Source organism: Amia ocellicauda, chromosome 14 (assembly GCF_036373705.1).
Source record: "Amia ocellicauda isolate fAmiCal2 chromosome 14, fAmiCal2.hap1, whole genome shotgun sequence".
Taxonomy (NCBI): domain Eukaryota; kingdom Metazoa; phylum Chordata; class Actinopteri; order Amiiformes; family Amiidae; genus Amia; species Amia ocellicauda.
In genome coordinates this window covers 13765028-13788057 of record NC_089863.1, presented here as the reverse complement: position 1 = coordinate 13788057, position 23030 = coordinate 13765028, and the positions used below count along the sequence as shown (strand labels likewise).

Below are 23030 nucleotides of genomic sequence, written 5' to 3'. Positions count from 1 at the left end.
AGTAATACACAGCGCTGTCTTCAGGCCTCAGGTTGTCCATTTGCATATCCACCATGCTGTTGGAATTGTCTCTGGTAAATTTGATTTTCCCTATTACAGAATCTGCATACCCTGTTTTAGAGTTGCTATCGATGTACCCCAGCCACTCAAACCCTTTCCCAGGTGTCTGTCGGATGACTCTCTGATCAACAAGGAGATAAGCACAGTGTGGGCCAATAATTTGCATACACTTCCTAAGGAGGCGGGCCATTCAAATACAGAGCCATTATTATATCTGATCCAAGTTATTTTATCAAACAGAAATGAATAAACATAGACAGGGGAGACGTAATTTTTTTTACTCTGGGAACTGAATCCCGTTCAATAAATGTGGGCCTCTATTGGAGCCATTTCAAAGCCTGTGCCAATCAAGTGTCCATATTTGTTCAGGAGAAGTTGAGGGTAGTGGTCAGTGCCGTGCGATTGATTGAAGTGAACATGCAAGGATTGCTTTAGGTTACTGTCTGTCACTTTTCATCGTACATGACTGGTGCATTGAATTAATGTATTAAAGAAAATACTTTATAAATGGCAGTTTATAAAGGTATTATTACCAAGCTATTACTTGTTTCCACATCAGGCTTATGTTGTCTCTCGAGATATTAATTAAACAGTAACACAGTGTTGAATAATAATGTATCATCATCATCATGATACATTACTTTGCAAAGTGTTGAATTCCTGTTTTTAACAGTTTTTCAATATATTTTAAAAAGACAACCATCTGTTCTTCACTGTCAGCTCTCTGGTGTTCACCGTGGGCAGTTATTGAACAGCCTCAGCATGGCTTCTCTTCACTGTGGCTTTCACACAGTTGTGAACAGCTGTGTCTTCAGGCCTCAGGCTGCTACCCTGCAAATACACGGTGCTGCTGGAAGTGTCTTTGGAGATGGGGAACCAGCTCTTCAAGAATTCTGCATAAGCAGTGCTAACACTATTCTAAGTTGCTCCTATCCACTCCTTTTCCAGGAGGTTGTCGAATCCAGAACATGTGGTTACTAGTCATGGAGAATCCAGAGATTACACAGGACAGGTGCACACTTTCTCCGGGCATCTTATCTTGAGATGCCGACATCAACGAAACACACTGCACGTCTGAAAAGACAGAAGAAAGGAAAACAATAATTAATCAGGAGGAGACTGATGTATGTTGGTCATAATGCAACCCCTACTGGTCAGGAGGTGAAATATTGATCTAATTGAATTCTATGATTTTGCAAAAGATGATTACAATCAGTCCCTGGCAACAAACTCAGATACCTCTGAGATTGTTCTGAGATTCTGAGATCCACCCTCAAGATACTGCTCAAGATACTGGTATCTGCCAGAAGAGACTGCTCTAGATCAGCACACTATTAGCACACCCCTCTCCAGAGTGTTGAGTCCCTCTGGTTGCGATATACTGTGGATACAGTGAGGTGTTTGTGGATTTGACGCTAACTATGGCACGAGGCTGCCACCTTCTGGAGACTGTGGAAGTGTATTGGTAGATTCACCCTGTTCCCTCCCCTTACCCCTAAATAAAACAGTCTGTATTATGAATACGCTGCAGACTATATTTCAAGAGAGCAGTGGAAATGTGTTCATGAATGTGTGACTGCAGTAGAAGACTAGAATGTTCTCTGTGGTAGATTCTAGAATCCTCATTCAAAATGTGATACACGTTTGCAACACTTTCTGTGTGGATCCACTGAACCTCACTGTGGGATCCTATTGTGCTTCCACACACAGGCATACATGTGGTCTAGCACATAGCTCTGTATGCTGAAGATGGTAAATTGCTCCTATTAGCACCAAACACAAGGTGAGCAGCTTAATCTTAACACTGAGTGTATTTCATGACAGCAGAGAAGTCTCCAGTGCTGTGAAATCTCCTGTCAGTCTGCTTTTCTGCACCTCGAACTCCAGAGTAAAGTTTATAAAGCTCACAGTGGAAGCCCAAATTATTCAGTTCAGTTTTGTCAGCACGTGTCTCCATAAGACTGAGACCAAACCTGGTCCCTCATCCTGTTTGGACTCCAGCAGCTGCTATTCAAGTCTCTGGAGATGTGTATGCAAAGCAGCCCACCAGCCTTCCTGTTTAAATACAGCCTGCTGTCTGTGGGCCGAGACACACTGGGGAGGGGTAGTGGATTTACTGCTGGCATCTTGTCATTTGTCTGACTGTCATTCAAGTGCTCCTCCAAAATGATCATTCAGCATATTGTCTTGCTTGTGCTATTACCACGTAAGTACTGAAATATCACAAACTGGGTGTTCAGCCAGCTTCAGTGAAGTGCCTCCCAGCTCTGAAACAGTTCCTGCTTGATGAGGTTCATTGAAGGCGTGTGTCATTGTCTTTACAGTTGTGCGCAGCATTTCCTTGACCTCGTCTGAGTCCCAAGTGAAGAAGCCCGGGGAGTCGGTCCAGATCTCCTGTAAGATAGATGGGTACTCCATAACTAGCTATGGTACACACTGGACTCGACAGGCTCCTGGGAAAGGACTGGAGTGGATTGGGGCTATCTGGAGTGATGGAAGCACTTCTTACTCACAATCACTCAAGAGCCGGTTCACCATCACCAGAGACACTTCCAGCAGCACAGTGTATTTACAGGGGAGCAGCCTGAGGCCTGAAGACACAGCTGTGTATTACTGTGCTCGACACTCACAGTGCAGTAAAGCAGTGACAGACCTGTACAAAAACCCACAGAGCAGTAAACCAGAGAGCTGATAGACAGAGAACTATAATCAAGGGAGACATTATTAGATGTAGCCAGGTGGTAAATTTGACTATAGAGTCATTTTCCTTGTAGTTTATTTTCCTTGTGTTGTATTTAGGTTTAATTAATTTATGTATAAACTTATTAAGCTCTGTACAGTTTGAAGTTTGCATACCCACTGATTGGTCATCTAAAATGGTAGAAATAGAAAGTGTTAAAACAAATTTGTGGACTGCAGAGAAACGAATACAAAGGTTCATCTAAATGGTGACATCTCTAAGGTCCTCCTCACCTCTGCAGAAGTTAATTAAGTTAAGTTAAGCACTTCCCTTTTCATTGCTTTCCAGGGTTGAGCTGAGTGGGGAGACAGATGCAAGATGGATGCTGCGGTGCATCGGTGCTAATCATGGGCAAATCTCTAATCTAGTTATGACATCTTGTTGAAATATAAATGTATACAGGTCTATATATTAATAATCTTTGATATGTGGAAATATTACGTGTTTTAGGTGTTTATCGTGACGGATGCCTTGAGTTTAATGAAACAACCTGATGTCTCCTCGTGGTTAGCGAAGGTAATCAATCCAAATGATTTGAAATTCACTTCAGGGCTTTACATTTGTTCTTATATTTAAAAGAGTGATATTTTATTTCAAGAGTGTTTGTGTTAGTGCCCTTTTTCCTGTTAAACCTAATTCAGGAACAGCTGTATAAGTGAATTGTAGTGAAAGTAAATGCATGCACACGTGAGATACATTGGGCTTAATAGGTTTTTTGAGAGAGTATTTTGTCTTTGTCTTCATACAGCTGTAAGCCCACTGCTTTGTTTAGTATTGTCTAGTATTGTCGTGTATTATTCATTATTATTTTGTATTATCTTGTACTGTTTTCATTTTGTATTCTGTATCTCGTATGCCCTATAGTAAATTCATTTCATGCCAAATTAGAAAGGCCAGTTGCACATCCTCCCAGCAACATATAATAAAAATAAAGAACCCCCAAAGAAGTTCATGTGTCCTGTGTAGTGTATCAATTTCACAGCCTACATATAAATAACAATACAAATACTATATCAGCAACAACAACTACTACTACTACTACTACTACTACTAATAATAATAATAATAATAATAATAATACAAAAAATCATAATAATGCATGTTTTATTAAATCAAATGTGGTGAGTGTTTTATTTAAATAGTCATTTTGCATAGTAATTGATTTCTGGATGAGGGGGATTTATACTGGCTTGTAATTGCTTTCTTTTCTTGTGTCTCTCATTAACAGTAATGCACAGCTTGACTTCAGTCTTCAGGCTGCTTCCCAGTAAATATGCTGTATTTCTGGACGTGTCTCCTTGAGATTTGTGTCTACCCTGCGCCGGACGGAGCAGCCAGGATATCACTGAAGGGAGACAGGAGCCGGCGTCTGGATGCACACAGACATGAAAGGGACAGGGACTACGGCGTGTAGAAACACTCCTGGGCTCTGGAAAGACACAATAAACAAAGACTCTTCTTCCCTCCCTTTATTCAGTGTAATGGCGATGATCATTACAGATCGAGTATAATTGTGATTTACAGTTTTAGGACTTACTCTTTTCTTCATCTTTATAATCATGTATAGGTTTTAGAGCTGTATTTGACCAGTGCTTAATGAAGGTGTTTTTAGTCATTTAATAGGTTTCAGTGATATTACAGTTTGTATTGTACACTTCTCAGACTCCGTGCCCTGCTCAGGATTTGAATTCTTCTGTGCTGTATTATTCCTGGACCACCTGAAAAGACATAAAACAACTAAAAACAATTACATTCATGTGTGTCCATTGTGGGGGTTTAAGAACTTGTGTTGGGGGTCAGAGCTATGAGGGTCGAGGGTCCCCACCTTGAATATCAAAGGGTTTTTAGAGAGAGGTTATTAAAGGATCACTATGCCCGTGACACACTCATGAGGGAGTTCATTTATCTGTTCCCAAGGACAAATCAGGCTTCTCTTGTAGAAGTGTTTTTTTCAGCATTGGGGTTTTTGTAGAGGCTTGTCATTGCTCCACTGCACTGTGAGTCTCGAGCACAGTAATACACAGCTGTTTCTTCAGTCCTCAGGCTGCTCACTTGTAAAGACAGAGTGTTGCTGTCTTTGGTGATGGTGGACCTGCCCTGGAAGGACTGTGAGTAAGTAGTGCTTGTGCCAGTGTCAATGAACCCAATCCACTCCAGTCCCTTCCCTGGACTCTGTCGAACCCAGTGCATCCAGTAGCTGCTCGTGGAGAATACAGAGATCTGACAGGACAGCTTCACAGAGTCTCCAGGCTTCTTCACCTGGTCTTCTGATGAGGTCAGTGCAGCACAGTGACCTTCTATGAAGCAGATAGACACAAAGCTCATCGAAAGGCAGAACCGCTCAATCGTTTTCTTTTCAAATTAGATGAAGACATTTCTTTATGTGGTCACTACATGTCCAACGGTAAACTGGAAACATAATGACAGCACTAGGTAAAAGACCACACATAGGAAGAGTCCCACCACATTAATAAACAGCGAAAACATGAGTGACCGAATAAATATGACAATCCATCAACTCACATGGCAGGAAGGTCAGCAGAAGGATGTGGATCAGAATCATGTTGGCCGTCTTGTTGAAATATTAACAGACAGATGCACAGATGCTGCTGCAGGAGCCAGTTCCCCTCCCCAATTAGTCTTGGTCCACAGACAGCTGACTGTATTTAAACAGGAAGGCCGGGGGGCTGCTTTGCATGGAAGATCTTCAGGGGCTCAAATAGGAAGGATCCAGACTGGTGGAGTCAGTCCACAATAGGTGGTTAGCTTTTGTTACAGATAGATATAAAGGTTGTATTGATCTGCACTTAGGTTGTCATACAGTGATATTATGTAATGTAATATAGTTACAGTTTACTCTAAAGTTGTTTTTAGGAATGAGGTTCAGGCTTGGGGCTGGAATAAGATTAAGGTTAGGCAGAGGGAACCTGCAGGAACTGCTGAATGGATCCTAAAATCATGTGAAATCACTACAATTGAACACAGCTGACACCTGAGCTAATTTAGGATTGCTTTTACAAGGTGGGTGGACACTTATGCAACCAAGCTATTTCAGATTTCTACAGATATCTAAAAAACTTTTTTTCACTTGGACGTAGTGGGGCAGAATAGGATGTGAAGATCAATGGAAAAAATATAAAAGATTTGTATGCTTTCCTTAATGTCTTTATTATTATTTCCATGAAGATACTGATAAAGACATGTTGCATGAATACCTTAAGATCAGGATCATATTGTGTTTTTGAGGATCTGGTGAGAGTCAGGGCAGTAACATTGTTTGCACAGAAATGAAAAGGGAATGATATGGGGGAAGACCTGAGATCCAGCACAATTCAAACATGTTAATGCGATGCTGTGCATGAGCGCATTCACACTTGTGGGTTTCTGTCTTCATATATTAATTCATGAGGAATCACGGTACCTTATTGTAAAGAGTGACCCATTTGAATGTGTATTATTAATAGTGGTTTGGCTGCACTAGTCTATCAATCACAGCTGTCCACGTATGAAATGACACATGCATTATCAACTTGAGAAAAACACATTGACTGTAATAATTGAACTGTAACTATCATTATTAGTGTATTGAAGACATTTGTATTCGTGTCTGAAATGCATCGTTAACATTCATGATTTTGTAATGAACATGTTATACATGCATTGTCCTTCTGGGACAGCTAGTGTAAATTCTCTGTCTGTGTGGATGACAATGTTTAGTTCTCATCAGTGCGGTTGTGATTTGTAGCATAATGAATGTTCACAGGAATCTGTTCTCTTCTGGTAGTTTTGAGAGGCCGATGTGTGTGCTGATATGCAATGTTCTTCATTGTTTCCGGAGTGTTTTGTTTTATTTTCATATGTTTCAAATAAATACATAATTATTTCACACACAGATACGAGTCAAAGCAATGCCAGACTGAACCACTTTCTCCATAATTATTTGGATGACACCTTGAATTCTCTTCAGAAGAGTTCAGTGCTCTTGATGTTTTCTCAATGCATGTATGTATGAAATAAATGTTATGGAACATGTCTTGAATGTTAATCCATGTGTATGTATGCATATATATTGCTGTTATTTCTTAGTGAACAGAAATATATACAAGGTGAGTGAATTTGTCTGGGTGAAATGTCAGTCAGTGCACATGCAAACTCTTTTGGACACCATGAATGAGTAAGTAGAAAACACATGCTTCTGTATGTTTACTGTGTTGTGTTCTTGTCATGTTATCCCATTGCTTTAACATTATGTTTGGAGACAGCGTCACCTGTAAGCACTGTGTCTGACAGAACTCTGAGTCTTGAGACTTTCAGGTGTGTTTGTGTGAGAGTGGGGGATGAGAGGAGTCACCCAATGGCAGCTGAGAACTGGTTTGCTGATGGAGTTGTTTGTGTGATACAGACTTCCCTGTGCTTCACGACTGAGCGCTCTCAGAGGTGTGGGTTTTTGTCAGGGCTCAGGCTTCACTTCTCTCACTGTGTATCTCTGGCACAATAATACACAGCGCTGTCTTCAGTCTTCAGGCTGTTCATCTGTAGATGTAATTTGCTGCTGGAATCATCTCTTGAAATTGTAAACCTTCCCTTAACAGAGTCAGAATAGTAGATGGGATAACTGGCTGTGCTAATGAATGCAACCCATTCCAGCCCCTTCCTAGTTGTCTGTCTAACCCAGCCCATCCAGTAGCTGCTGAAAGTGAATCCTGAGGCTGTACAGGACAGTGTGTGGGATTCTCCAGGCTTTTTAACTGCTGCCTCAGACTCAGTCAGCACGATCTGGGACTGAACACCTGGAAAAAACAAAATAAATGAATGTAAATCCTCCAAAAGCCCTAATGCAAACTAAATTAAATTAAATCAACAGAAACGCAGTCATGGTACTCACATTGTAAACTCACTGCAATGAATATCACAGTTGGGATCATGATTGACAGCTGAGATTAATGTGCACAGAACTCTGTAGCAGAGGAGTTAGCAACATATATAGTTTATTTGTGCCCCAGTGCTCTTCACAGGCTGATTTATATCCCCTGCAGCCCTGTGAGTTTGCATGCCCCTCCTACAGGGGATCATCCCATAAAACAGCCCTTAAAGGGTAAATGAACCACTGCAGGAGGGCCTCTCAGTACTGAGCATTCAAGCATGTATGTTTCAGATATTATTAAACCCATCTGTTGCTTCTTTCCTTTGTCTATGTTTCCTTCAAAATTGAGGTCATTTTTAGAATATTGAGAGCACTTAGAAGAATCTGCACCTCTGGGTAACATTTCCATTCCTTCATTCTCTCTTTCTTTATATACCCTTCTGCCTTTTGATTCCTTCCTTGTTTTGCTTATTTTATTCTTCTTTCCAATCATGCCTGACCCTCATCCTTAACACTGACACTATGTTGGCTATGCTTTATAATGACTGTTGTGGTTTGAATAGTTTGACTTAATCTGGACCCTAGAAGACACAAGATCTTTGTCAAATTTTCCTGACATCTGAACAGCCTTACATCTTCGAGAGCTGTGCTGTAACAAAAACCCTGTTATTCTGGGCCAATCATGAATGCAGACTATAGGGCACAAAGAGAGAGAATACAGTGGCCATGCTGGTTCATCATCTAAGGTTTAAAATATGCATAATTTCCTTAAACACTGATTGAAGTCTGGTCGTCAGTGTGGTTTTCCAAATTTCTACTGATTTGATTGGAGGACAGCGCTACCACCAGGCAGCTTGTTCGTTCACAAACAAGAGACTGGCTATCTGATGTAGAACATTGAGGCTTGAGATATTAATGCAATTAGAAGGGTTTGTTGTATTAGCTGTGACTTCAGACAACGTGCAAGTGAAGACACTCACAGGTAATGTGATCAGGGACTCAGGACCATGGAGAGCTCCTCAGACTATCCCTTTTACTGCACTTGATCCCTGTAGGGGCACAACTTCTATTTCACACTGTGAAACTGTCAGCTACATGGCACATTCATAAGAGTGCTGTGCGCTCCCCACCATCGTGTCAACATATAGCATATGGATGAAATGAGATCCATAAAATGTAAATGTAAGGTCAGAGACAAACTGCTCATTATAATTCACCTTTCTGCTAACTACGCTAGTTAAACTCATGTAACATAAAATAACACTGACGTGTGTATCTGTTTACAGACTAATACTTTGAAGGAAGGTTGTTAGATTATTATTTGTATTGTTACTGAAACTGTTTATTCAATATTTTGTCACATTAGTGATGTTTTATATGTCAGTTTATAGCGTTGTTTTAGATTATTAATGGTTTGCAAGACACCTAAAATACCAGCAAAGACAAATGATCTGTAATTTCACAAATGTTGAGGAAATGGGGAACTACAATTTTAGATGGGCTGTTTCAGATGTCTTTGGATACACATTTAAGCCGGTAGCCTTCTTGGGAAAAGTTTAAGCTTCTACTGGGGTGTCATATGTTAAAATAAATAATAGCAACACATGTTTATAAAAAAATATACTGTTGAGCCTCTGGGACTCTGAAGCATCTGTGTAATGGAAGTCAAACAAAAATGTGAAACAACAGACTGAAAGGACATTGAGCTTTGACTTGGAAACTGCTGTGTACATTATTATTATTACTATTGTTATTATTGTTGTTATTATTGTTATTATTGTTTTTTTTGGTGTTGTTTTTGTTGTTGTGTTTTGATAATGGCGGTAGTAGAAATAATCATAATACATTTGTATTACTCATAATAATGGATGTATTGTTGGGAGCACTGGTATACAAGTGGAGTGCATGTCTTTTATACACACACAGTGGACAAATGCCAGACTGGTGAGTACTGCACATTCACGCTGCAATGACTGCAAGATCGGGAAATCCTTTATATTGATGTGAGAGATTTTTATTTTCACAGTTTTCATTAAATAATTTAATTAAACAACCTGGATAATAGACACTTACATACATTGGGGCAGTTTGTGAGGGTATGAAAAGTGTATATACAAATCTGTATACACTCACCTAAAGGATTATTAGGAACACCTGTTCAATTTCTCATTAATGCAATTATCTAACCAACCAATCACATGGCAGTTGCTTCAATGCATTTAGGGGTGTGGTCCTGGTCAAGACAATCTCCTGAACTCCAAACTGAATGTCTGAATGGGAAAGAAAGGTGATTTAAGCAATTTTGAGCGTGGCATGGTTGTTGGTGCCAGACGGGCCGGTCTGAGTATTTCACAATCTGCTCAGTTACTGGGATTTTCACGCACAACCATTTCTAGGGTTTACAAAGAATGGTGTGAAAAGGGAAAAACATCCAGTATGCGGCAGTCCTGTGGGCCAAAATGCCTTGTTGATGCTAGAGGTCAGAGGAGAATGGGCCGACTGATTCAAGCTGATAGCAGAGCAACTTTGACTGAAATAACCACTCGTTACAACCGAGGTATGCAGCAAAGCATTTGTGAAGCCACAACACGTACAACCTTGAGGCGGATGGGCTACAACAGCAGAAGACCCCACCGGGTACCACTCATCTCCACTACAAATAGGAAAAAGAGGCTACAATTTGCACAAGCTCACCAAAATTGGACAGTTGAAGACTGGAAAAATGTTGCCTGGTCTGATGAGTCTCGATTTCTGTTGAGACATTCAGATGGTAGAGTCAGAATTTGGCGTAAACAAAATGAGAACATGGATCCATCATGCCTTGTTACCACTGTGCAGGCTGGTGGTGGTGGTGTAATGGTGTGGGGGATGTTTTCTTGGCACACTTTAGGCCCCTTAGTGCCAATTGGGCATCGTTTAAATGCCACGGCCTACCTGAGCATTGTTTCTGACCATGTCCATCCCTTTATGACCACCATGTACCCATCCTCTGATGGCTACTTCCAGCAGGATAATGCACCATGTCACAAAGGTGGAATCATTTCAAATTGGTTTCTTGAACATGACAATGAGTTCACTGTACTAAACTGGCCCCCACAGTCACCAGATCTCAACCCAATAGAGCATCTTTGGGATGTGGTGGAATGGGAGCTTCGTGCCCTGGATGTGCATCCCACAAATCTCCATCAACTGCAAGATGCTATCCTATCAATATGGGCCAACATTTCTAAAGAATGCTTTCAGCACCTTGTTGAATCAATGCCACGTAGAATTAAGGCAGTTCTGAAGGCGAAAGGGGGTCAAACACAGTATTAGTATGGTGTTCCTAATAATCCTTTAGGTGAGTGTATGTCATTTGTTTAAGACAAAGGCCAAATTGACAGCTGGAAATATGTACCTGATAACCCATTCAATTAAAGCCCAGTTGTGTATAAACCTGCACTCTTGTAGGCAGTGATGCTGAACATGAGCTCAAATGAACCCAGCACTCGCCCTCCACCTCTGTTGGTTTTATGGGGGTAATATAGGAAACAGGAGCTGGTGAGTTGTGCATACAGCTCTTTAAACAGAGCGATATTTAAATTCCTCTTGGCTCACATAGTGGTAAATATGCCATGGCAATGGCAGTTAATTGTTCTTTATTTCATGAAATGTTAATATATACTAATATTAATAATTAAACATGAATAAACATATGTTGTGTTTCAAACTGTAAGAAATTCAATTATTTGAATATGTATTTAGTTGGTCTTTGAAGACAGCTTTTATCTACTATTTAAAAACAGTATTTATGAGGTATTTAAGTAGCAGCAATTGATTTGTGTGGGCTGGAGTAAAGGGTGTAAAAATATATGAAGAGAGAAAACACTAAACTGCCTCATACATATGAATAGGTTAGTGGCAATTGGTGGAAATCAAAGATAAAGCGTTTAGATTGAAAAGGAAAAAACATATATTACATTTGGGATTTCTGACAAGAATTTAAGTATATCTACAGGGAGCCCCCAAAAAGTTCTTTTCTTTTCCGATGTGTGTTTGTTGTTTTGTATTTGGTTCTATGTGTAAAAGTGCTGTGTTAAGGGTAAGGAAAAGGGAAAAAATAAAATAATAATAATAATGAGGAAAAGCTCAATTTAAAAGCTAAAGTAAATTTGAAATTTAAAAAGTATATGTAGAAGAAGAAGCACACAACACTGTAACTTAGTGAAGTGTGTTGACTTTTCAGGTGGCAGTAAGATAGATATGTATTATTTTTTAATCATTAACTGGAGACTGAACGTGGTGCTGAAACTTTCACATTCATGTCTGGAAGATTAACAATCAGATTCAAACAAGGGACTTAAAATGTGCTGTTACTTCTAATTCAACTGCTATTGTTCTGCTTTATTGTGACAGAGTATGTGACATTACACAGGATGATATTTTTCTGTACGTGGTGAATTATCAGAGACAGAATCCTCTTGAGGTTGTGAGTGAGGCTTGTTTTGTTTGATGTGCTTGTGGGTTTTTGTCAGGGCTCAGGCTTCACTTCTCTCACTGTGTGTCTCTGGCACAGTAATACACAGCGCTGTCTTCAGTCTTCAGGCTGTTCATTTGTAAATACAGTTTGCTTTTGGAGTTGTCTCTGGAGATGGTGAATCTTCCCTCCACAGACGGGGCATACCATGCTTTGCTACTATCATGCCGAATTTCAGAGAGCCATTCCAGCCCCTTCCCAGGAGTCTGTCTGATCCAGTGCATGTAATAGCTGCTGAAAGTGAATCCTGAGGCTGTACAGGACAGTGTGTGGGATTCTCCAGGCTTTTTAACTGCTGCCTCAGACTCAGTCAGCACGATCTGGGACTGAACACCTGTGGGAAGAAAACAAGTTCAACACTCACAATCTCAAGCACAGTCCAATCTCTCACAGTGAATCAGTCACTGCTGATAATACTCACCTGTTAAACATGTGGCCACTATAATAATTGCAGTTAGACTGGCCATTGTTTGAGGTTGAGGTTGCAGTAATGAGACTTCAGTCTAGGCAGTCTGCACATTCACTGTGTCTCCTTCAGTGCAGTGAGATAAATGAAGCAGGAAGCCCTCTGAGTTTGCATGGACTCCTCCTCATGGGATGGGCAGTGTGGCTCAGCGGTTAAACACTGACTCACACACGGCTGGAGGAGGGGTGTTAGTGTTAAATATCTTTGGTTTGTTTTCAGCCTCTGTCCTCAGTTGTAAAGCTCCATCATGAGTGAAAATTACCTGTTCTTATTGCTCTGCTAAATCTTTCACCTCAATCCAGTGGGTCAGTCCAGCCACTTCTAACACAATCTCAGTAGATCAGTAATCATGTCAGGAAGACGAGTTCTCAATAACATTCCATATGAGTCCCCAAAAATGTTATTGCTTTGAATTAACTTGAGATTCAGATTTTTTTCTTCAGTATTATTTTAGTTATAGTTACAGATGTTGTTGTAGTTATAATACTATAGTTTAGAGTTATTTCAATTCCAATCTGTTGTTGTGTTTCTAATGTAAAGAAAATGCTTCTAAACACCTTTTTCAATATAAGACCATGACTGCTCTGTGTCCGCTTGTGAGAGATGAGCTGATGAGGCTTGCTGTTCAATTTGTCTTTCTGCATTATTTGACCTTCTCTTTACTTCCTTCTCACATTGCTGGTCCTGCTCCTTTGTGCCATTTGATTGTACATATTTGTCTTTCATTTTGTTTATTACACAGCTCCACCGAAGGCCAGAAAACCTCACTGATTTGCTCTGCTTCACTCCTCTGTCTCTGTCATGCCACAGCCAATCCAGAGTCTGGGAGGGTTTGTTCATCTTACACCTCATCCCAAGTCACTGTGACACTGTGCCAAATCTGTAAACTTTACTTGACTGCCTTCAGTTCAGATTCAGGTATTATAGCCTGAGCTTCAGCCTCCATCACCTCAGATATTTGTCATGTTTTTTAATTTGGCACTGTAATGCAGAATCACTGATCACAATACATACTGTTACATCAGTTGGGTGTTATACTGCTTCATTCAGTGCTACAATGTAATGTGTCAAAGACTAACAGGGGTGGATTCAAGTGCATATTCAAGTATAAAGGGGAGATCCAAAAGTCATAGTCAAGAACATTCCAGAGGTAGATTGATTAGACAGTCAGGCAAAACAAGGACATCCAAAGGGGAGGTCATAAGGAGAAAGCAACATGTCAGGAACACTAATAGACAGGCATTTTTGGGACTACTTAGAAGTGACTCTGTGAAGAAGACAAGACTTAGCAGTGACTAAAGGGAAAATGGGTTTAAGAGCAGGGCAGAGTGGAGCTGGTAGGGGGAGGTAGAACCAATGAATACAGAGGGATATTGGGACGAGTGCAAATGGTGATGTGGAATGTTAATTGGATGATTGCTTATTGAGAGAGGGAGACTGTCTAGTATTCAGGTGATGAGGATGACATCAAGTGGTGAAAAGGGGAAGTGCAGGGAGCAGGTCTGACAAAGAGAGCCATGTCTTCAGCTCCTAAGCAATTTGATTGTATTATAGACACTTCCATTTGGGGACAGATGTGGGATTCAGGTTTTGAGTAAACTGAGGCAGTAATACACACTCATACACAGTATTATTAACACACCAGATATTTAAGATCATTTAAATTCAATCTTTGAATGAATCAAGACCGCACAGCAGGATGTTCATGCAATTGTATTTACGTTTAGAGATTTTGTTTTATTTTACAATTTCCAGTACAAAAAATGATTATTTTATTTCTACTCTTTTTAGATGGATATGTAAAGCAAGAGTTATTGAAATCTCACAGTGCAATGTTTGGAATGCTCAGTTGGCATTGAGTTGATTATATTCAGTATTGTTTATCTCGGGACTTAACATGGTGTTCAATAGTTCATTATTATATTCTCCAAGGGTAACAATCAAAACAAGGATAAAAGTAGACTGTTAAAAAGGGTACTGTGTACTTATAATGAAACAAGCATTGTTCTACTGTGTTGTATTGTAGTATGTGACATTAAACAGGATGTTATTGTGCTGCACATAGTGAATTAGCAAATTACAGGTTGTGAGTTGGGCTTGTTTTGATTCAAATGCTTGTGGGTTTTTGTCAGGGCTCAGGCTTCACTTCTCTTACTGTGAATTTCTGGCACAATAATACACAGCGCTGTCTTCAGTCTTCAGGCTGCTCATTTTTAAGTGAAGCTTGTTGCTGGAGTCATCTCTGGAAATGGAAAATCTGCCTTGAACTGACTGGGCATAATACTTCCTATCACCACCACCATTGCTAACCATAGCAACCCATTCCAGTCCCTTCCCAGGAGCCTGTCTAACCCAGTTCATCTAGTAGCTGCTGAATGTGAATCCCGAGGCTGTACAGGACAGTGTGTGGGATTCTCCAGACTTTTTAACTGCTGCCTCAGACTCAGTGAGCACGATCTGGGACTGAACACCTGGAAAAAAACAATATAAATGAATGTAAATCCTCCAAAAGCCCTCATGCAAACTTAATTAAATTAAATAAACAGAAATGCAGTCATGGTACTCACATTGTAGACTTGCTGCAATTAATATCACAGTTAGGATCATGATCTTTCTTCTATCACTTTTTATTTAAAATTGGATCAGTAATCATGTCATGCATTGTGAGAATATGGAGAGCAATTACAAGAATCTTCACCTCTGGGAAATATTTCCATTCTTTTGTTCTTTATTTATGTTCAATTATTTCAATATTTCTTCTTGATTGCTTGCTTTTTATATATATACTTCTTTCTTTTTCTTTCCAATCACATCTGACCCTTATTCTTTGAATTGATCTAGCCCCTAGAAAACACAAGATCTTTGACCAATTTAGCTGACAGCTGGAAAACAGTATTACATCATCATGAGCTCTGCTGTAACAAACACCCTGTTATTCTGGGCCAGAGATTGTTGAGATTTAGAAGAGATTTGTTGGACTGATGCAGCCCATTAAAATCCACCCTTCTGCTAAATTTACTAGTTAAACTAATGTTACATAAAACAACACTGACATGTTATTTGTTCCTATTTACAGACTAATATTATGAAGGTGAATCTGTGTACAATAATGTGTACTGTGTGAATATTCCAATACAATTCCTCACAGTATCCTTGTATAAACTATCCCAATGTGTCCCCTTCATCACACTCAGTAACAAGTTGTTTTGAACACATCTGCTCTAGAGTGTAGCAGGGCTCGGCACATGTGGGCTGGCTTTGTGGTCTGGAGGGTTCTTGTCAGGCTCAGGCTTCACTTCTCTCACTGTGGGTAACGAGCACAGTAATACACAGCCGTGTCTTCAGGCCTCAGGCTGCTCATCTGCAGAAACAGCTTGTTGTTTGAATTCTCCTTGGAGATGGTGAATCTTCCACGGACAGACTCGATGTAGTTTATTGTGCTCCCACCCTGGTTGATCTCTCCGAGCCATTCCAGGCCTTTCCCAGGGGCCTGGCGAGTCCAAGACATCCAGCGGTCACTCAGACTGAACCCTGACACTTCGCAGGACAGCTTCACAGTCTCTCCTGGCTTCCTCGTTTCTGCCTCAGGCTGTGTCAGCAGGATCTGGGCCCGGACACCTATGGAGAGAACAGAGGGACAATCAGAGGGACCATCAGTGTGACTGATGCCAGCCCTCACTGTTGCATTTGAAAGGACTGGTGCCAATACTTACATGTCAAGGCAGCCTGCACGATGACAAGGGCAGATAAGAACCACATACCGAAGCGAGGCTGAGCTCAATCTCTGTAGGAACTGGATCAATGTGGATCTGTTCTCATCTCCTTAAAGGCCCTGAGATAAATGAGTCCGGACACTGGGACATTTTGCATAATCTTAAAGGGGAGGGGCTCTTCACATGTATAAAGATAACAAAGAGGCATAGAGTAGTATAGTAGAATCTGTCAGCTTGTCTTCTGTATGTGTTGTAATTTATATACATACAGCATATATAAAATTATTTTGATAAGTGAAGGAAACACATCTCTCCTGCTACACAGTTCACACATTTCATGCTGGCAATGCTTTGTGAGGTTTAATTTGGATGTATTTTGCTTAATCTTAGGAAAATGTTTCACAAATAAATTACCCTGTATGTAATATTGTTAGATTATTTTCTGTTATTATATAAATAGTTTACTCTGTGAATTGTGAATATTTTCTCTCTATAGTGAAGTTATATATGTCAGTTTATAACATTTTTTTAGATTGTTTTTATAAACCCCCCTAGAGTCAAATCAAGCAGGTTACTTTAAAATGTGTTAATTATTATTAGTAAAATAAGGATGATGATTATAATTTAAATTGTATTTTAAATTACTATTATCTATGCATGGTTTTCTTCAGTTTTGTATATGCAGTATATATTGAATTCAGAAGTAGGACAGTATGCATTGGTGAACACAGAATTGGCCATTTAATGTAGGTTGTGAGTTTAATAGCAGTCATCCACAGAGAGAAACTCACTGATGATGTGGAATCAGACTGATGACATTAATGCACTTGTGTTAGAGTATGATTAAAACATAATAAAATATATTCAACAGTATGTGTATTAAAACTTGCAGTTTTGTTAAAGATGTAGATCCTTATATATTGTACAATACCATACTATTTTCAAATACTTTTGTGAGTGTTTTATACAACAGGATTGCTGTAAGCTGTCTGAGTTTGACTAGCAGAGCGTATTAGTGTTAGTATATGAGTCTGTTAGAGGGGCGAGTGTCTGCTTCTGTGACGGGGAGTTCTTGTACAGGGTCAGTGTTGCCTCGCTTCACTGTGACTCTCTGGCACAGTAATACACTGCAGTGTCTTCAGTCCTCAGACTGGTCCCCTGTAAAGACACAGTGTTGCTGGAAGAGTCATCGGTGATGGTGAAGTGACTTTTAAGGGATTCTGAATAGTATGTGCTGCCGCCATTAATTTCTCCAATCCATTCCAGTCCTTTTCCTGGAGCCTGACGAACCCAATGCATCCAATAGCTACTGATTGAGAATCCGGACACAGAGCATGAAATCTTCAGGGTCTCTCCAGGCTTTTTCAGCTGCGCATCGGACGACGTCAAAACAATGTCACAGGTCGCGTCTGAAACACAACAACACACATTCCAACTGCCTTAGCCATTTTCAGAGCTCCGAATTACAAACCAGCCCCATGAGTTACAAAAACCACAACGTTGTCTATCTTAGTGTAGTGGGTAACAAATACAAGCAGAGTTTATACGAATTTATACTCACGTCGCAGGAAAGCCAAGATCAGTATGACTCTTCCAATCCTGGACATGTCTCTTCCAGAGAAAGGCATACCAGCGGGTATGGGAGGAAAGAGGCTGTGGAGGAGCTTCAGTTGTGCGATGTGCCACATGCAGCGACAGTCAGACGAGCTCCCGAGTGAATTGTAACAGACAGCATCCGGACTGTATTTAAATAATAAACGTCTGTGCTTGAGCTTTGCATAGGGTGCCCTAGAGACATTAAATACAAGGTCCCGAGTGGCCGAGGGCAGAATTGGCGTTAGCATGTCTGTGGTAACATCCTGTAGTAACATCTATCCACAGTTTGCTTATTTCTTTTGTTTTTGCTCATTGGTAGTTGTTGCAAATTAGTCTGTGATGAACAGGCAAAACATCAGAGAAAGCATCTAACAGTATCATGTGAAGCAACAGCAAAATAGGATCAGTAGTTCAACCTGTAAGAAACAGAGTTACAGTGAAACTATTGTTGAGCATAGTTTTAAAACAGTTAGCTGTTAGAAGAACAATTATTTGTACGGTTGTTTGAATCATACATGTTGCAGTAAACCCCTCAATGGTTATGACAATGTAGTCCATTTTGTCTGGTGTAATCCTCAGGTTTCAACAAAATCCAACAAAAATGTGTTTTTTTAATTGTGACCTTTTTGACATTGTTCCTCCTTTAAAGTCTGTGGGAAACTTTACAATTAAAATTTATTTTGGAATATCACATAATAATAACATTATTATTATTATTATTATTATTATTATTATTATTATTATTATTATTATTATTATTATTATTATTATTATGTAAACATACCCCATAAACATAATTTGAGTTCTGATATTGAGCACATGAACCCTAACCCTGTTATACATGTGATTAACATGAACTCAGATGAAGTGCATGCCATATTCATGTGTTTATCCTGTGGTATTCATATATTAATTCATGAAGAATTACAGCACTGTATTAAAAACTGTGATCACACTTTTGGATCAAATAAATAAAACTAGAAAATCCTCTCTCACAAATGTTTTACTTCATGTATACTTAAGAAAGATAAGGTCAGGCCAGAAGGCAGTTTGACCTCTGTTTGTTATTTACGATGAGCATCTTGGAGACAATGCCAGACAGTATGATTTGAGTGTCTGTTCCCTTATCCTTGTATTGACCTATGAACTCTGTCCTCTAATGATATATATTCTGCATAGCTAGCTTTCAATATAACATAGTTATAACTTGTTAATTATTACCAGATTATTGACTTGTGTGTGTATAAAAAACTGTGACTTTTGATGGAGGGAGATCAGTGCCAAAATTAAGATTAACATGATTATGAACATGAAGATGAACATGAAGATGATTATGAAGATGATAATGAACATGATTATGAACATGAAGATGATTATGAAGATGATTATGAACATGAGATTAGCCAATAAGCGCACTGGCTACGTAAAAAATATCATCAGTGCATCATAATTCGAATCCATAAAATACCAGTCTCACAGTTGTGCGCCTTGTGAAGTGAAGTGATGTCAAGCCATGCTAAAGGCAATGTGGTGAGATATGTATTGTGCCGGGAGAGAACAGGGTTCGAGTCCCCACCCCCAAGGCGTTACATTATGTATATAGCCTACCTATATATGTATGTGTTCTATAGCTCCACAATACATTGTATAAAGCCTACAATTAATGCAATACAGTAAAATGTAGGACTTACTTTAACACCTCCCTTTATCTATAGATACTGTGTGAGCGAGTAGATGTGTCTCTGTACATTTTCCAGAATAAAATCAAACACAATACAATATAGAACTTTTAAGTTTGAACATCCATTGAGACTCATCTGTCTGCCATTGCTCTGCGTCTGACTTCCAACCACTTTCTATGACAACATTGTAAAAGCGGACAGTCTGTATCTTCATTTTCATCACCATCACTGGTATTTTGTGGGTTCGAATTATGATGTATGGATGATGTTTTTTAGGTATATATATTTTTTACAAATAGATTTAATTTCATGGAGTTACACAGTTTCAGAGTGTGGAGGACTATCCATGCTGAAATTTTAAATAAATACACAGAGAAAATAAATACATGATTAAACAAATACATGGACATTTAGGCCTATCGGTTTATTTATTCATCTATTTATTTGTTTATTTATGTATTCATTCATTAGTTTCAACATGTATATATGTATTTCCTGTTTGTCTCTGCTATTTACATTTCTCAGTGCGCTTCTACATTTCATAACGTCTCTTGTATTTCTTTTTTTTTTCAATGTGACACAACATTGAACTCTGTCAATCAAAGATAGTAGGCAATAGCACTGCGCTTATTGGCTAATCCAATGCACATAAACATCTTCATAATCATCTTCATGTACACGTTTGTTACGACCCCGCACTCGTGCAGTCTGTGCGGCGTCGTTGTTTTCTTGTTGGCGCTGTGTTTCCCCCGCTGCTCTCTCTCAGGTCCGGGTTCCTCCATCGTCACTCATCATTGTTCTGTCTGTTTCCCGTGCTGTCCTGGGTCGTCGAATCAAAGAAGGATCCCTGACTACTTGAACCCTCCCGTTCCATCCCGCTGCAGGCTCGTCATTCTTAGTGTGCTGTCCGTGCTGTCCGACCTGTGGGTTCCGTGTGTACCGTGTGTATTGTTGGTGTGTTTCTTATCTGTGTCAATCCCACTGTCACCCATTCCTGTAGTCAGCCTGGGGAGGGTGAGGTAGGTAAGACACCCCATCGCGCAGGATTGGGTTTGTTGAAATACACCCGGTTAGTCCATCGCAGGGAGCCGCAATGTGTATTTTTGGGCTAGACTAGGTGGGTTCTGCCGTAAGGACTTAAATAGGTTGGGGTTTTGTTTATTTCATTGATCTGTCACCCTTGTGTTCGTCCTTCCTTTGGATCGGTGTAATTGTTCCTTATTGTGTTTTATCCGGGGTAATTGTCATGCCCCGGTATTCAGTATTGTGTTAACAATAAATATTTATTTTACCCCACTGTCCGTGGCCCCATCTGTCTCCCCACTGCTCGTTCCTCTCACCACACTTTCTCCAGCCGCTTGTGCTGGCACGTAATGTTGCGTTTCCCCAACACTTTCTACCCCTAGATCCTAGACCAAGAAGGGGGGAGCTCATAACAACATTCATAATCCTCTTCATGTTCATCTTTATAAACATCTTCATAATCATCATCATGTTAATAATCATCTTCATGTTCTTAATCACGTTCATCTTAATTTTGGCACTGATCACCCTCCATATTTAGCATGGAGTCAGAGCAACTCTGGAATCTACTTGATTCACTGTTGTTCTCCACCCTGCATGTAATAAAGGCATTGCAAAAAACGCTCCAACCTGATTGAAGACTGAGTTAATTCCACAAATGGATCAAACTGAAATCTACTGCACAGGATATACAAACGAAATTCCACTTCCCAGGTACAACTGGGAACAACTGTAAGGCACACAGAACCAAAACTCTTGCTAAAGAGGGAAACACCTTTCTACCGATAGAGAACAACTACAGTGCTCGACAGTGGCTCATCCAGGGAAGCGATGTGAATGCAGGTTCAGAATATGACTGGATCAGGACAGGGGAGACAGACACATGGTGCACTGTAGCTATGTGAGCATAGCTGGGCATTAGCGATTAGGCAAGACAGGCATCAGGGTTAGGAAAAGCTGAAAGCTGTGCTTCCCGAAACACTTGCTCAGATATTTATGAAGAATATTGTGATCACTGTTGAGAAATCAAATGTGATGAAAAAAAATATATTTATATTTATATAATAATGTTTAAGTACATTTTCTAAGATCACATTCATCACAGACTTAATGGACATTTTCTGTGTTACAGGGTTTTTGTACAGGTCTGTCATTGCTTTACTACACTGTGAGTGTCGACCACAGTAATACACAGCTGTGTCTTCAGTCCTCAGGCTGCTCCCCTGTAAATACACTGAAGTGTCTCTGGTGATGGTGAACCGGCTCTTAAAGGATTCAGCATAATCAGTGCCTCCACTATTCCAAATAGCTCCTATCCACTCTAGTCCTTTTCCAGGAGGCTGTCGAACCCAGTGCATGTGGTAACTAGTCATGGAGAATCCAGAGATTTCACAGGACAGTCGCACACTTTCTCCTGGCTTCTTATCTTGAGAAGCCGAGGAAGTCAATGAAACACACAGCACGTCTAAAAGACAGAAGAAAGGAAAACAATCATTCATACACCTGTGTTGTATTCATTCATTCTGTGGTCAATACATTGAAAACAGACTATTCATCTTCATTGAAAAAACTCTCCCTTTACAGAAGTATTTTTTCACTGGTATCCAGAGGTTTTCTGTCCCATCCTATACCTACATGGTAGGAAGAGCAGAACAGCAATATGTATGAGAATCATCTTTGCTGCAGGATACAGGCGTTAGCTGTCAAATGAACAGATGCCAGTGTTAATAAAGCACAGCTCCCTGGTGCTTCTGCCACAGACAGCAGACGCTATTTAAAGAGGGAGGCGATGGGGTGCTTTGCATACCGACACATTGGGCCTCAAATAAGTGACCAGCGGAGTCTAGAATGACTTGGACACTGGATGATGTCAGATCTATGTCATGGTATTTAAGACAATACAATTTCACTTTAAACCTGGTATTGAAATAAATATGAATACACAGGGGTACCTTTTATTTTAAGGGGTAAAAACAAGGTCACCTATACATTTATATTTTGTCTTCTTGTATTAATTCCAAGTAACTAAATATACTGATGCTCATTTATTCACAATATGCTCTGAGATATCAGTCACCGAATGTCCAAATTCAGGCTGGTAAAGAGGCTGGGTTTCGTTTCCCCTGCAGTTCTCTTATTTCTTTCTGTATCTGAGTATCAGATTCATGGGTCTCTGATCCCCACCTCTCAGCCGCTGAACTGTGGGCACAGTAACTATGAACAGACTGAAAAACAGCTGTCAGTCTGAAGGGAAGGAGGGTGTGATGGTTTCGTAATTATCTGTTAATAATAATGGGGCAGTGGCATTAAGAAAAGCTTGAGCTGCATAGCGGCCAAAGGGAGCTGAAAAACCTATTCATCTTCATATCC

At 39.9% G+C, this 23030-nt stretch overlaps 2 gene segments (V, D, J or C); both read right to left on the bottom strand.

Annotated features, from left to right (window-relative positions):
- Window positions 1-12197: 12197 nt before the first annotated feature.
- On the bottom strand, window positions 12198-12647 carry LOC136767291 (immunoglobulin heavy variable 3-30-3-like). The segment is given in 2 exon segments: window positions 12198-12514; window positions 12602-12647. Coding segments are annotated over 2 exon segments (363 nt in total).
- A 3300-nt stretch (window positions 12648-15947) lies between these two features.
- Window positions 15948-16452, bottom strand: LOC136767290 (Ig heavy chain V region G4-like). The segment is given in 2 exon segments: window positions 15948-16264; window positions 16360-16452. Coding segments are annotated over 2 exon segments (363 nt in total).
- Window positions 16453-23030: the final 6578 nt, after the last annotated feature.